Source organism: Notamacropus eugenii, chromosome 6 (genome assembly GCF_028372415.1).
Source record: "Notamacropus eugenii isolate mMacEug1 chromosome 6, mMacEug1.pri_v2, whole genome shotgun sequence".
Taxonomy (NCBI): domain Eukaryota; kingdom Metazoa; phylum Chordata; class Mammalia; order Diprotodontia; family Macropodidae; genus Notamacropus; species Notamacropus eugenii.
Genome location: NC_092877.1, coordinates 92,718,575 through 92,735,690, shown reverse-complemented (window position 1 = coordinate 92,735,690; position 17,116 = coordinate 92,718,575). Strand labels below are relative to the sequence as shown.

At 38.3% G+C, this 17,116-nt stretch overlaps 1 protein-coding gene across 10 annotated transcripts in view; it reads right to left on the bottom strand.

Moving 5' to 3' along the window:
- Nucleotides 1-522: 522 nt before the first annotated feature.
- Nucleotides 523-17,116, bottom strand: part of KLF3 (KLF transcription factor 3) — a 39,161-nt gene continuing 22,567 nt past the window's right edge. For 9 of the 10 annotated variants that reach the window (XM_072620481.1, XM_072620478.1, XM_072620476.1 and 6 more), the window contains exons 3-6: nt 11,969-12,464; nt 11,123-11,276; nt 6,146-6,306; nt 523-4,573 (exon numbers count right to left, since the gene is read on the bottom strand). In XM_072620481.1, the coding sequence (XP_072476582.1) occupies nt 4,392-4,573; nt 6,146-6,306; nt 11,123-11,276; nt 11,969-12,464 (993 nt within the window). In that variant the 3' untranslated portion in view covers nt 523-4,391. Of the gene's footprint in view, nt 4,574-6,145; nt 6,307-11,122; nt 11,277-11,968; nt 12,465-12,609; nt 12,829-17,116 lie in introns of all 10 variants that reach the window. The other variant, XM_072620474.1, reaches the window with a different exon arrangement.

Sequence of the window (17,116 nt, the reverse complement as noted above, 5' to 3'; positions counted from 1 at the left end):
TCCAAAAAGTGTCTTTCTGAGAGCAGGTTTAGTGTGCCGATAAAATATTCTGAAAAATGTTTGCTATCCAAACACAACCACAGGAGTTCAAGCAGAAAAGAAACCAAAGTCCACAGACACACAGGTTTACAAAAGTCACACAAGCAGTCAAGTAGCACATGAGGACTATGAACCCAGATCCTCTGCCTAAAAGCAGCTAGGTGGAACAGTGGCTACAATGAGGGGCGTAGGTAGGAGAAAGGTCCAAGTTCAGATCAAGCCTCAGACACTTACCAGCTATGGCCCTAGGCAAATCATTCAACCTCTTTACTTCAGTTTCTTCAGCTCTAAAATGCTATATTAATGATAGCTATTACTTACAAAATGCCCTTCTACTTCACCTCATTTTGTGGCTTTCCCCTATAACTAATTGTGTAAGTAAGGGAAGGTTCTCCAGCAGCAGACCAGAGGTTTTTCCCTTTCAGGAAGTGTCTTTTACCCTATGATCTTTTGTGGGTCATGCATAATAATCATGTGATCACATTTAATATTCAGATGGTTTTATTAACAAGTTTATAATACATATATTGCATATGGTATATAGTATATGAGGACTGTACAGTACAAATTTATGTTCACAGTTTGACATGACAAAATGTCATTACTGAATTCCCATTGGACTACCAAAGTAGAAACAGTGAAGGTACATTAAACATTCACATCTTTAGTAAGAAAGATTACCAAAATGTTTCAGTATTTGCAAGGTATACTAATGCATGCTAAAAACCTTTTACCCATTCAGTCTTATTAGCTTATAAAATATATTACACTTTATTAAAAATTTCTGCATAGTTTACACAAGTATTAAAGTACTGTAAATGTAATAATCCTGCTATATTGGCAGGTATGGTTTAAGAGATGCTAAGCAGATTATTTTGACCCTCTAACATTAAGTACATAAATAGCATGGGGGAAAAAAGTGCTAGAATTTGTAAAACATAACATTGTAGCCCTTGTTTAATGCGTGTAAAATGGCTTTATTTTAAGAAGAATCTTCAGTCATTTTAGAAGTTGTTAACCTTGACTGAAAGGAGACAGAAGACAACATACTCTGACCAACTTTATGTACTCCAGGGATTAATCAAGAACTATGGTATATTTTTTAAACAAACCAGATCACTGCCCAACCTGCTTCCCTTGAAGAGATTGTCTTTAAAAATTTTCTGATCACAAATGATACACAGGGCTATACAGTATCAGCAAAATCATCTAAAATTCTTTATTAGTGCAATACTGATAGTGCAGATCAGTTTCATTTAAAAAAATATACGTCCAGTTCTCCTATGAATTTGTTTCAAGGCTCTAGAGAACCTTCTGCTAATTTAGCATCTCCTTAGTTGCATGTAGTAGCTATTTTGCTAATACATCCCCCAACCCAAAAGTCCATTAGAAAGTTAATGCCCATTGAAGATGTAGATTCACATTTAAAAACTCTACCATAAGACAGATTTAATGTCAATTTCCTGATTTCTTCCCCATGACACTTAATTCAAGAAATCCTATAATAAATGGAATTTTAAAAAAATTCCATGTATATAAACAATTATAGTTGATTACGGATGTTGTTACTAAAACCACCATTGAGAATGATAGGGTATATAACATAAAAATATGTTCAAGGGCATTTCAAGATTATGCTGTATTTGAGTCCTTCCACAATAAACAGCTAAAAATTGCTAAGAGACTAGAACTTTCACCTATGATAGTAAAATACAATATTCATAAAGGAGAATTTGGTAAAAGGCCAAATATTAAACTAAAAATACAGAGGAACACAATCATTTCTCAGGGTTGCTTTCCTTTTTGTTAATTGTTGATGGCTCTTCATTACTGAAACAAACCAATACTAAACAAATGAAAAAGCACTGATGATTATCTTTGAAAGCTTGTGTTCACTATTTCTAACACCACAAACTTCAGTGCACCCCATCTCATTATACAGACCCATACAAGTAACAGAATCATACAGGTTACTTTTTTGAGGGTACAACAACACAAATTATGGTCATTTGGTCAGATGTCCTTTTTATTCCTTTCCATGTTGGTTCTTGAGAATGTAACTGCAATTCAAGATATTCTGGCAACAAACCCCTTCATGTTATTTTTTTTTGGGGGGGGGGGAGAAGGAATCAAATTATGAATCTGTTATTTTAATCCATAAACTGAATAAAGTTCTGCAATACTTAGGGAAAAAAAACTAATTCAGATAAGCCAAGGTAACATATTCACTCCCAAAACATCTTTTATCAACCAAAATACAGTAATCTCACTTTTAAAGTGGGTCATCAATGCTGGAGAAATTGGGCATAGAAATTTGAAAAACACAACTATTTCATACTTGACTTCCTGGAAAATGACTTGGATTTCCCAATGCTTCATTTACTACCATCCCAACTGGCTGTCCCACGTAATTCATCCAGGATTCAAAAGGTGATGGAATCTTCAAGACAGCGAATTACACAAGCCTTCTTTTGTAACCCATTAACACTTTTTTTTAAACAGTATCAGTTGAATGGTACGAAGGGATAAACTTCTCATGTGCTCCTCTCTCCTCCCTGTGCCAAAGAACGGCAACACATTTAATCATAGGTGCCCACTTATAGTCTTGGGTGCCTCTCTGCTAATTTAGAACACAATATATGTACTCCCAAATATCCAATAGTGATGGTAGTGTTCAAAAGCCAGCTTTTGAAGAAGAACTTCCTCACAGAATTAGTTCTGCTTATTTCAGATTTTAATTCAAGTAGGGGTCACAACTTTGGTATGTTCATCCCACTGTTTGGGTACTTACCATGGATGGAATCTTGTCAGTTCCCTATTATCCTGTTGGGGATTTCTGAGTATGCTACTCAGTAAGGTGAATAATTGTGAATCGACAGACATGAATCCCTGAATGGTGGTTTGCTCAATTATTTGGAAATCTGCTACTGAAGTATGGGGGTGTGTGTGCGCGCTTTGTATTAACTAGCTATATTTACAAAGTGTCACTTAGAGGTCTTAAATTGAATGAATCTACCAAAGCATTAACAGATGCTTCTTTAAGAGGTTTATTACAAACACAGATGAGAGCCAAGTTGGCAATATTATAGCTCATGCAGAATCGTTTCTGCATGAGTGTGAGTGTGTGAATGTGTGTGTGTGTGTAACCTATTACGTTATGGGAATATTAAATATTTCATCGTTTAAAAGCTATGTGCAGATATAAGATGCCATTGGGAACCCAAAAGATTACTAAGCTAAAGAAGGCATTTTTTCCGCACTGTTACCTTGATCAACTCTTCAATTATTCATCCATATGGTTGCACGGATGACCCAATGTTAGAGAACTTAGGTGGTTTTGTGCTTTATCATGGTACGAACGTGCTCAGGCATGCACAGAACATGGGCTGAATATGGTGGAAGACCCCAGGGCTAGGGATGAGGCAGTGGGAAAGCAATCTCCTTCACCTTTGCCATGAAGTATAACATAAGGGCTGATGAAAATGCTTTCCCAGGGTGTGCCAGCACACCGGCCCATGCCAGAAGTGTGCTTATGCTGGTGCATCTGACGTTCTGGGGATCTGAAGCCCTTCAAATAAAACGGTAGATTCGAAGAGGCAGTCTTAACACCAGGTTACCCAGCTCTCCTGGTCTCTCCCCCAAACCCAATCCCCAGTCCTCCTTGCTCCCCACTTTATGACGGACACAGAGGGCATTCATTCCCTCTCAGACCGCAAGAGCAGCAGTAACTCATCAGCCCATTTAAAAGCATTTTCTACTGGGCTGATACAGGAAGGTGGAGACAATGAATACTGCCAAAGAACGTAATTTAGATGAGATGATAAATCCAGTTTCTGACAAGTGGGATCCACTGAGAATAATGAAGAGTTGGCCATATTAGCGTCTTACCTTCAACAGTTTTAGTTAACCTTTTTTTCCATCAAACAAGTTACTAGGGCACATAAGCATGAAGATCTCTGGCAAGAACTAGCAGTCTGGATATTGTATTTCTAATACGTTTACTGGTTTGTCAATATATGATGACTGAATACACGGAGAAACCGACAAATAGCTATGTTAATTTACACATTCCCTTATTTGCAGTACATTAAACATGTCTATAGGAGGGGTTTGCTTAGCATCCCCAGAAAAAAAAAAGTGTTCACATTCTTTAGGTCTGACCCGTGGTAAGGAGAAAGGAGGGTTAGATACCATCTATTACTGACCATATGGAAGTTTTTAATGGTATAAACTCAGTGATTCAGACCCGCTGAATCAAAATTAAAATGTACATGTAAAAAAATGAGTTAGAGAAAGGGAGGGAGACGGCGAGAGGTGGGAGAAAAAGGAGTTGATCCAGGAGATGGATGTGTTTAGACTAGCATGTGGCGTTTCCTATGTAGAGCAAGGTGATCAGAGCGAGAGAAGCTTCGGTCACAGTCTGGACACTGGAAAGGTTTAATCCCAGTATGTTTTCGAAAATGCCTTGTTAGTTCATCAGACCGAGCAAACTTCCACGTACATCCCTCCCATGTACATTTGTAGGGTTTTTCTCCTGCAAAAGAAAAAAGGGAACATGACTATTTTGTAAAAAGAAGAAATGTAATTAACAACATAGCCAAAGACTGCTTAACGTTCTCTACTGTAAGGTTCAATGAATATTGTGCTTCCAGGACATTTCCCCTATGAAGACTTAAAACATAGTTCCTTAGAAGGATAGGCAGATGGATTAATTTTTGAATTTTTAACTGAATCTGTGCCAAGAGATGGAAGTTTCAAAGTTATTTCTAAAGCAAAAAGCAGGATTGAACAAGAGTCCTGGGAACTACTACCAGCCACAGCAGGTTTGGGGGCCTATCCTCTGCCAGGAAGTGTGATAAATACACTTGATTCAGAGTCTTAAGCTTATTTGAGAGGCTGAGTGTAGTGGAAAGAGCACTGGATTTAGCATCAGAAAAACCTGGGTTCAAATATGTGCTGTGAGCTGCCTGATCTTGGACAAAGTCACAACCCCTCTGGGCCTCAGTTTCCCTATCAGGAAAGATGAGGAGATTGGACTAAATGAACTCTATGGTCCATGTTTTAACACTAAATAAAACTCTATGATCCCAGCAGATTCATTTTATTATTACCACTGTTTTGAGAAATGCCAATTAAAAGACTGATGGGACTTTTCTAGGTCTGAATCTCCTTTGCTAATTTTGAGGTGGCATATGCCTCATGTAGTACTTAGGGTTCTAAAAGTATAAATATTAACTGCCAAGAGAATTCTAAATGTTCCAACTGACAGAGCTGGAAGAGATCTCAGAGGTCATTTGATGCCCATTCCCAAATGGGTCCTAAGTTTAGAAGTCATGTGCCAAGGTCAAGCAACTAGAACTGTGGTTATGCCAGGACCAGAAACCCAGGATTATTTCCATGATACGATGATGCCTGCCCATGACCTCTGGTCAGGTTATGTTTCTCTAAAACGCAAGAGCCCAGGAGGTCCTAAGTGTGGCTCCTAGAATACTGTGGACTTCAAACACAGGGCAAATTAAGACAGGGCAACACTTCCTAGAACCCTAGTGCTAGGGATGCAGATATGGATACAATCCATCAGTCTGAACACTTGCTTTCCTGACCTTCCCTGGTCAACAAAGACTCCAAATGGCATCTGTTGCTCAGTCCTCATTGTTAAAACTGACAATTACTTCTCTTTTGCACATATTTTGCACCCCTTTCCTCCCCTCATAAATCCAACTTCAAAATTTTCCACACTATCTTTGTTCCTAGGTGGTGCAGTAGATCAAACTGTACACTTGGATGTCATGAAGACCTGAGTTCAAATCCAGCTTTGGACAGTGAGTAACTATGTGACCTTGGGTCAAGTCACTTACCCTCTGCCTAACTAAAGTTTCCTCACAACTATAAAATGGGAATACTACCTCCCAGGGTTGTTGTAAGGATCAAATTAGGGAATATTAGTAAAGCACTTTGCAAATGTTACAGTTAAATAAATGCTATTATCTTTGTTATTCTGTTTATTCTGAAAGACTACAGCTACTTACTGTCCAAAGCTACCCTGGTCAAGTCCTTCTTCAAAAGAAAATAAAATAAATAAAAATAAATATGTGCCTACTCATACCTGTATGTGTTCTTCTGTGGGCCTTCAAGTGAGAGCTCTTGGTGTAGACTTTATTACATCCCTCATAATCGCATCTGTGTATCCTGCGTTTTCTTTGTGTATCTGGAGACTCCACCGGTAAAGGTCTCTTTCCAGGCTGCACTATGACTGAAGGGTGGTTCCTATTAAAAGTTAATTTAAAAAATCTTAAAATTCCAGACAAAGAGTCTAACCTTGTGTCCTTCAATAATTCTACGCCAATTAATTTAGGTTCATTCATAAGCACCTGTAATCACCTTATTTTTTTAGTTTTATCCACTTAACAGTATTTTACCATAGAAGTAAAATGATTAGATACTTTTCCTAAGCTGCCTTGAGTTTACTATACTAAACAATAAAACCATAGGCCAAATTCCTGTCTCCAGCAATGATACTTTTAAGATTTACCTTGGGGAGGGGGATGGGGGAGTGGTCTCTAATAAAAGAAAATTTACTCTTAATTTTTAAATAATAGTTTTTCTGTGTCATCAAAGCAATCATTCCTTTGTCTACACAAAGAGAAGGCTTTATGGTCATTGCCACTCCTTTTAGAGTAGCTGAGAATTTCCTGTTTGGTGTTGGCAGGCGGGTGTGGTCTCCCTTTACCCCAGGCATCAACTCCTCAAAGAACAGTTCAGGCGGCCATCACGCCCACAGGATGTCTAAAGTTGCTTTCCACCTTCACAGACAGCATACTCCAGCTTTAACCCCACAGGTACATATATTCCTGTAAATGCACACCTCTCTCAAACGGAACTTTGAAGAACCATCACTAACGACACATCTTACTAAAAGCTGGTCAGTAACCTTGGTTTTAACTTTTTTCATCTCTTAGCACTCTGCACATAGTAGGTGCTAAGTGCTCAAATAAGATCCTGTGAGTAAAGTGCTTTGTAAACTTTAAAACACTACATAAACAGGATAATCAATATATTCAATAGGCATATTAAGGGAAATTACCCCTACTGCTTAAGAAAAAGTTGAAACTCAGTCTAGAAGCTTAACTAATTTTTAAAAAAGGATTTTTCTAAGGACTGAGAGTAGTTCAGGGTTCATATATGTGTACTTGATATTTTGCACCTTTTAATTAGAAGATCACATGCTCTTATAACATCTGGCTCCAATCTGAATGGAAATTCTTTTTCATTTTTATATCTGATGATATAGACTGAAATATCAACAAGTCTCAACTTGTCCCTAATAGAAATATTTTTTATGCTTTAAGTGTTTACAGAATGGAGAAAATGGGCACAAAAAGGGGGGAAAAGTCCCTAAGGATAGACCCTCTGGGATGACCGCTGAAGTCTCCGCCTACCCTGGGACCTGTCTCATGCAGTTAACCACATTACAGTCATTTGTGTCCTGAATCTTATTTCTCCTACTCGACTATACCCCACTCCGGGGCAGGGATTACATCTTACCTATCTTCCTTAGGTCCTGAGGACCTACAGTAAGTGGGTGTTTAATGAATGTTAGAGTTACAACTGGAGAGGGAATGCTCTACTAGAAAGGATCTGGGGGTATCATGAGAATCACTGAGGGAAGGAACAAGAACAGAGGAAGGGAAACTGGATGAATTTCAAATTAAAATTTATTAAGCTTCTGCTACATCATGGTGAAAACACAACTACTATTCATGCTTAAGGAAACGAGAAACCAAACCAGGACCACTTCTGCTCCAATGGCATAATCTTCCTTAGAACAAGGCTTTATAGAGAAAAATGTCACCTCTTAAAAAATTTGCTCCTCTAATCATGCTGAACAATAATGATAATAGTAATAAATGATGATTAATAACCGATAAAAATCCAACCTATGTGCTCAGCAATGTGCTAAATGCTTTATAATGACTATATCATCTGATCCTCACAAACAACCCTGAGAGGTAGGTGCTATTATTAACCCCTTTTTACACATAAACTGAGGCAAACAGGGGTTAGCTGACTTGCCCAGGGTCACAAAGTTCCTAAGTGTCTGAAGCCGTATCTGAACTCAGGTCTTCCTGATTACAGGTCCAGTGCTGTACACACTGTACCACCTTGCTACCTACCCATCAAGTATTATTCATGTGTTTCAGCTTGAAGTGCAAAAATACTTCTCCTTTTAAAAAAAAGTGAACAAGCCGAGGCCTGATCATGATGTAATCCTGCTCTAGTGTAAGAGATGACAGGTGGGCTGATTTTAGGAAAACAGGCATTTTAAGACTTTCATGAAATAACAGAAGGTGAAAACAAGAACCAAGAGAACACTGTATACAGTGACCACAAGAGTGTTCAAAGAATAACTGCCACAAAGGACCTATGAAGGAAGATGGTATCCACCTCCAGAGAAAGAAATGGGAGGGAGCGGGGAGAGCGGGAGGAGGGAGACAGTTTGGAACTTAAAATGCATCAAGAAAACAAATTTTTAAAAAAATGCACTTCTCACCTTTGTCAACACTTTATTTCTGAGTTTAAGTTTCAAGGAAAGGAAACTTAAAAACAGCATATTATTTACCTGTTTATGAAAAATATCCAACAATTATAATCTATGTCTGTGAATTTTTAATAGATTATGATCCTTAAAAAAAAGCTAGGAGTGATGAGATCAATAATATAAACATTGGACAGATAACATGTGAACTAGTATGGTCAACTGCAGTGGGGGAAGGGTAGTTAAAGGGAGAACTTTTAAGGTTTCATTTTTTTGGGGGGGGAAGAGATGGGATTTTTCAGCCTTTATGATGTTTTATATTTTAATGCAATACTTCAAAAGAAAAGTCTTTTAACTTTACAAATCAATATTTAAATATTTCACATCTGTGAGCTAATTATTTAACTCTTGTTAGTAGTTTCATGTACCCAATGACCCTTTCCCTGCTTTTAAGTAGCTAATTTTATGTTTTGAGGGTAGAAGGCTATTCCTACCACCACTTTTTTAAAGCTAAGAGCCTACTATTGTTAAATTTTAAAAACTGTTTTGAAAATTAAAAACAAATCAAATACCCTTTTGAGGATATAGGGATAAGGGGATAGATATCTTAAAGGTATGCCAAAACCTTCTGTGAGACTCACTATCTGAGCTGGTATTCCCAGAGCTTTTTAAAAAGCCAGAAGTAGAGGGACCTGCTTGCTGATGAGAAGCGCCTCCTCCAATTCCCCCAAGTTCCTCAGAATCCAAATTTAGGACAAGCTGTGCTAGAAAGGATGAGTGAGGGTCTGGGGTTTTCACTTCTGACTCTTAGCTTCCTACTCTTTAAGATGGTGTAGCTGTTGGAAAAGGTGATAATCTTTAATCTCTGTTTCAGGACACATTTCTTAACTGAGTTTTCTAAGCTGACTTTACTTAAGTTTGCTTGGAGTAAAAAGTAAAAAAAATTCAACATCAACAAAAAAAGCAAGACATTCCATCCCTTAAAACTTTTCTTTCCAAATATGGATACATTTGTATAACAATGACCTCCCACACAAAAAAGTATCTACATATATTTAAAACAAAACCAAACCTGAAGCATTCTAAAGTACGCCATGTCAGCATGTCATTCTTCAAAGAAATTAGTTTTGAAGTCTTATTCAATACCTCCAGAGTAAGGAATACATAATGGAAATATCACTGGAACTGTCTGAAGCAATGCTATTAAGCTATAGGCTGAGGGTTACAAGTGATTCTTTCCTGGCTAGCTGGTTTACTATGTGGGACACCACTGGTTATGTTCCAAAACATGACTTAATCACATCTGTGTGTGAACAAAATTCATCTAGCAGCACACTGTCCACGTAGTGGAAAACTTATTTGTTAATAAGCTTTTGGTAATGTAACATGAAGGATAGCAACCATTCACTTATGTGGTACTTTAACTGGTATTCAAGTTTTGGGTAGTGTTAAAAAATGGTATTTTATCACTATGAAATAGTACCAAGTATAACAATCACTCATTTATCTAGCAATATAAGTGCAAATATAAGATTTTTGCTATTAGTTACAATAATAAAAAATAGTACTGATTAGAGATTTTAATGAACAGAAATAAAAGTTTATATCCAAGTTGTAATGTAGTTGGAGTTAGGAACCTGGGTTAGAATCCAGCTCTGCTATCCACATCCTGAGTGATGAGATCACTCAAGACAACTGAACTCTGTCTGGCACTCCTTAATAAAATGAGGAATTTTACCTAAATGGCCTCCTACATCCATCTAACTTTAAATATGAGATCCTAAAATTATGGGGTGCTATTCTCAAAATTAAAATCTATAATAATCAAATTTAGGATTATCATTGCACTTGCTTTTAATCACCATGGACTTCTTTGGCAGTCTTGGTGAAACATGAACCCTTTACTCATTTAAAAAAAAAGTTTTTGCATTAAATAAAATACTACCAAAGAATTGTTTTTTCCTCCTCGTGTACACACAACCAAAATGAGAAAGCTGAGGCTTACCCAGTTTCTAATAATCAAAGCAGGATTTATTGTGAATATGACTGAAAACACTACTACTAGTAGAACTACTACTAGCAAACACTGTCATCTTGAGTCTGAAAAAATTCTGGTGTTAAAAATAAGACTCTCCTTGTTCTCTATTAAGAACAGAATGAAAGTGAAAAGGGTATGAAGGTGGAAAGGATAGTGGAGGCTGCAGTTTTGGTCCTGTAATATAAAACCACATGCTGAACTTAAATTATATAACCCCAACTGGCCCAGAGAGCACCACATTAAAATGGGGCTCCAATGACATAAAATGGAACCTGTGTAGTGGAAATACCTCCAAGATTTGTAACTGTTGTCATTATTTACTTAACCTATTTGTAGGGTTCCTTTAATTTGTCGTCAGGCACAAGATACCACCCCCCTACAAACCCATTCCTGGCTATTGTACACCACTTCATCGGATTAGGGCTCGTAGATCCTATTACTGTATCATGTCCTCTGCAACCTGCAAATATGGTTTTGCGCAAATGACAGGTAGAGCCACATATACTTACTCTTGCAACATTGCAACTTGTGGAGGGGATACCGAGTTCATTAGTGGCGGTGACATTTCTTCAGGATAATAATCTGTCCTTGGTGGTTCAATCCCAGGCTCTATTTTTATTTTTTTCTGTAAAATAGGCTTCTCATATGATTCAATTACAGGTACTGGACGGGGAGAAAAGAGAAAGTGAAATCAGTTTAAGTGTCCTGGTTGAAAAATGGCGACAATTTACCAATCTCACTGTGAAAACACTTTTGGAATAGCCACTATTTCTAAACCAACGGATCTACTTGCCTATCACAAATATGACAGAAAGAATTAAGTACTGCGTAAAGTCTCACTGAAACTTTTGTTTCAGTGATTAGCTATTTTGCCTGAAAGAAGTATCCAAAAGTTTTTAAAAATATTCCATCCACCCTGAAGTCTCTTGTCATTTATCAGTTGAAGAATAAAGGATGTAACGTGCATAGTTATTGACAATTCCCTACATCTAAAAGGAATTTAATAAAGGAGCACTGGCTTTATATTAAATGCCTATATGCATATGGGGCTGTCCTCTAAGCATAATGGAGAGCAGTTCATAGCCATGGTACCTAATAATCTCAGCAATTACATCCTCTATGGTATTTGAGGTCATATTGATGTGTTTTATTAGGCTTTCCACCATCAACACTTTAACAAAAATATTTTTCATATATCTTAGATGAAGTCTACCATCAGCATCTTTTAATGCTTCAACTGTTCCTGGCTCCTTTCTGTCCTTATCCAGAAATTTCTGTCTCAGATGTGCATCTCAAGTCTATGAGCTATCAGCCAGGATGAACTCACAGCATCCTATCTCATCAGCAACTCTTACCTTGCATGCTACTTGTATTTTCCAATTCATCTGCTAGAACAGTAGACACCATTATAGGCTGCTGAAGGTGACTTGCGTACATGAAAGGTACAGGTTGTACAACAACCGGCTGTATAACTGGAAGGATTCCAGGGCTTCGAATGCCGTGTCTAGAAAGAGCCGCCATCACTGGAGGGATTGACAATGGCACGCTGAAGGGCTGTACACCAGGTGGAGGTGGGGTGAACTTTTTCATAGGTGGGCTAGGCGAAGGCATAGTTAATCCAGGGGAAGCTCGCCTATGAGAAGTCTGAAATTTCAGTGGGGAAGGTGAACTTCCAGCTGAAGGTGGGGAACTTCGCTTGTTTACTGTGAGATCAACTGGTTCCATCTGGATTCCATTAGAACTAAGGCCTTCCGGGTTCGGGTAGAATTTATTGTGTAACATATTCGGGGCAGAATAAATGACACTGTACTTGTTTGACTTCATATGTTCCATGAAATTAGATGGATAGGACTATTTGGGGAGAAAAAAAAAAAAACTGCGTAAACAAAAAAAAAACCACGTATGCATATCAGAAGAAAAATACTAATTTTTTTGAAAAACAAATTTGATAGTTTAAATCTGGGACTACATCCCAAAAATGCTAAACTATATATACCTTTGACCCAGCCAGTACTATATCCTTGAAGTTCAAAGTAAGAGGAAAAAGGTCCATGTATAACAACGGTTTTTGTAGGATCCCAAGAATGGAAACTGAAGTCATGCCAACTTATTGCAGAAGGGCTAAATCTATTGTGGTCCATGAATACAACGGATTATTATTTTGTCCCAAGCTTCAGAAGAAGCTTTCAGAAGAAAGTGGGAAGACATCCATGATCTGATGCAAATGAAGTGAGAACAATTTGTAAAAGGCAGCATTTTTGAGAAAAACAACTTTCCAAACTTTAGGACTTAATGATAACCCATGAGGCCAGAGTACTGATAATGAATTACACCCCTCACCCTCCTGCCAGAGACCCTAGGGAACATCCAATCCAGAATTCGACCCTGCCAATGTGGGAATTTGTTTTCCTGGACCATGCTTGTTTGCTGTGAGGATTTTGTTTATTTTTCTTCTGTTCAATGGGGTTAAGGGGAAAACAGTGAGAGGGAGAGACAATTTTGAAAAAGTTTAAGAGCTTTAGCTCTGCAAGTAACTACTATACACATTGTCCTAAAATACACTTTTTGAGCAAAATAAACAAAAATTAGGAGGCCCAAGAAGTATGGTCAATATGGTTCTAAAAAACACACAGTAACTCCAACAGAATCTTTGAAGAAACCCCTATCTCCAATTAAGTTGGGTAGGGAAGAAACAACTAGATGGCACAGTGGATAAAGCTCTGGGCTTGGGAGAAGATCCAAGTTCCAATCCAGCTTCAGGCACTTATTAGATAATAATGTCTGTTGTTATTAAAGTGTCTCGGGGCAAGGTCCTTAACCCACCTCAACTATAAAATAGGGATAAATAGCAGCACCTCCCCCGGAGTTGTTCTGAGGATCCAATGAGATAATATGTAAAGAGGTCTTGATTTTTAGCTTTTGACAAAACTCACTTAAGGTCTATTTTGTCGATAAAATGACTTAAATGACCCGAAGAGAACTGAATAACCTCAGGAGGATGGAGGGAGTATATGAAAGATTCACTTATCAAATATGTAAATGACACAAAATTGGGACATGACAGTTCAACATGAAGCAGTAACATGATGCAACACTTAAAAAAAAGAAGGAAAAAACCTAATGCAATAGGCTACGTGAATACTGGCAGGTGTCTGAATCCTGGGAGGTGGAGTCTGACGTCTAAAATGCTGTAATTAATTCTAGGAGTTATAGCGACAAACTAGAATATATCGAGGATAGCAAACTCTATGGTGAGTTGTTTTGAATCCATGGTAGGTGAAAAATGGGTGTAAGGAAGGAGAAGGAATAAGCATTTATTAAGCATCTACCATGTACCATGCTAAGTACTTTACAAATATCACCTCATTTGATCCTCACAACAACCTGAGAAGGCAGGTACTATTATCTCCATTTCCCATGGGAGGAAAATGAAGCAGGTTAAGTGACCTGTCTAGGGTCCCACAACTAGAAAGTGTGTGAGGCCAGATTTGGACTTGTATCTTTCGGATTCCAGGCCTAGCACTTAATTGACTGCGCTAGTTAGTTGCCTCCAAGGAATTGGAGATGTTTCACACTGAAAAGAGAAGGCTAAGAGGAGGCGGCTATCTTGGAAGGGTTATCACAAGGTAAAAGGACTGATGCATGGCTCCAGAAGACAGAATGAGGCGCGATGACTCCATATACCTATCAGGAAGGCAGATTCTGTTTCAATGTAAGTTTAGAACATTCTAATAAAGGGATTACCAATGACAGAATGGCCTGTCTTGTGAAACAGAATCATGGAACATTTGAGCTGAAAGGGACTGTAAAAACCACGTCCAATTTCCAGTTTTATGGGAGAGGAAAACGAGTCTTGGGGCAGTTCAGTAACCCTGCAATTCAGAGCTCCCTCCCCAACATCCAACTCCGTATCTCCAGAAAGAGGAACCAAGCAGAGATTGGTTGACCAGATCTGCATGTAACATATATACACACATATATGTATATATGTATATACACACACACATATATATATATGCATGCTATCCATTGCACAGCAACCAAAATTTAGAAATACTACTGTAAGAATAGCTAGGCTTTACATAGCTCCTTAGGGTTTGTACTTAATGACCTTAAGATCTCACTTAATGATCACTGGCTGGTCCCAAAGAGTATGTATATAAATGATATAAACATATAGTGGCATCTATCTGTCCGCACTTTTCATTTAAAATGGTTCTCCTAAAACTCACACAGGAATCCCCCCTACCGATCTAACTGTGTCATCAAGACTAAAGTAAGACATACAGCTTACTTGGATTCAGTCAAAAGGCTGCACTTAAGGGCCTAGAAGGCCACAGGTTCCCCACCCCTAGTTTCAGGTGGTGAGGAAACCCAGGGCAAGGCAGACAATCCATCTGTAGATAAGAGTGTTTAACAAATAACTCCAGCTACATATAATGCTAGAAGTTAGTTCTCCCAGCCTAAAGCAGCTGCCACACCTATAGCATAGCCAAATTCCTTAATTATAGGCCTGGTTCTTAAAAGAGTTTCAGAGTAATCTAATTTCAGTGTAGTTTAAACTTTTTGGAAAGACAAAAGACCAGCACAACTTTTGTACTGAGATTTAGGTGCACCCTATGTTTCCTGAGGAAAGTCAGAGATTTTGGGTGTCTGAATCCTCTCTCTTTCACTCATGAGTTGTGTGACCTTGGACAAGTCAGCTGACTTGTTTGGGTTCCAATCTTCTCATCTATACCAATGAGGGTGTTGGCCTAGATGACTTACCACCCTAAATTGACAGTCTTGTGAAATAAGGTTCCAAGGGTTTAGATGATACATAAACTCACTGAAATGAAGTTGGATATTCTTATGGGAGAGAAAAAAACAAATCTTTAAACAGAATTAAAAGAAGGCAAATTTTCAAAAATGACACTGCCTTGATGGTTTTCAGCATCTCCAATTCAAAATAAAATGAGATGCAGTGAGAGCCAGTTTTGGAGCTAGGGAGACCTGGGTTCACATTCTTGTGTCTGACATATACTAAGAGACCCTGGGCAAGTCTGCCTTTCCAGGCTCTGGCCATATCTCTAAGCTGCAGAGAACAGGCCTAACTACATTGGTTGAAGGAGTTTCCTTATCTGAGAATTCCCCACACCAAAGAAATAAATCACAGATCCAGTCTCTATCCCAATAAATGACACTATTCCCACTTTAAAAATAGGGAATGTGGAAAATCAACCTTAAAAATGCATGCACATTTCCACTTTAAAAATTCGCGACATGCCGATTCAAGGGTCTATGATTTTGTAGTTGTCAATCTCTGCAGCTGGGCAGGGAGTTTTCAAGAGCATGCAGGCTGGTCTTTGGCTAGGCTGGTCCTCAAAACAGCAGACATATGGCCTCCATCACTGGCACAGACCTAAAGTCTTTCCAGCTTGGCAGGGCCTGCTAGAGCTTGCATTGGAATGGCAAACTTTTAAGAACACAGGGTCACCTCCAGGCCATAAGGAGGCAAGTAAGCAGGACTTCTGTGGCAGCAATGATTTATACAGAAAACACCTTCTACCCCCAACCCCACCAAAACCCTCCAAAGATATTACAGGACCAAGGACCTAGTACCACCATAGAAGGCATGGAGCCAAAAATGACACCAGGTTCAGAGCAAAGTCAACAAGACTCTAGTAAGGAACGTACAGTGAGGGTTTAAGTTTTTGACATTGCAATTAAATACAGTACAATGGAAACCAAAAAAAAGTTTCCATCAATTGGAGGTCTCACTAAAGACAAAAGGTCTTGCTCTGATCATAAACTTTACAAAAAATCAACAATTTCTAATTGCTTTGATTCGGCAAAGAGCAACTTTTCTCTCTTAGTTTCACTCCTTTTTCTCTGTCCCTAATAAAACAGCAAGTAGCTAAAACCTTAAATTAAGTGGAATTTCCCCCTTTTTATATTGCCTTAAGCAAAAACAACAGATCAGATTTATAAAACACTCAAAACTCAGTGATCAAAAACACTTTCAGAGCCTATCCTGAAATCAGAACACAGAATCTAATCTTTCATATCTTTAGAGATATGCTAAACAGACTAGTTATAGATACATCTCCACAACATCTATAAAGCCTTACAAGGCTGACTGGCCTCAACATCACCATTCTGAGTACTGGATTCCATTTAGTCTACTGTTTAAATGTATTTTACCTACAAGCTAGGTGGCAAAGTGCAGGGAGTGTGAGGGCCTAGAGTCAGGAAGACCTGAGTTCAAATCTGATCTCAAAAACTTACTAGCTGTATCCCTGGACAAGTCACTCAGTCCTGTTTCCATAAGATGACCTGGAGCAGGAAATGGCAAACCACTCTAGCAACTTTGCCAAGAAAACCCCAAATGGGGTCATAAAGAGTCAAACACAACTGAAACGACTGAAAAACTAAGTCACAAAAGCATATATTTGAAGACTTTTAATAAAAGAAATTTTTAACTCTCAGTAAAGGCAGGAAATAAACATCATCCTGATCATCCC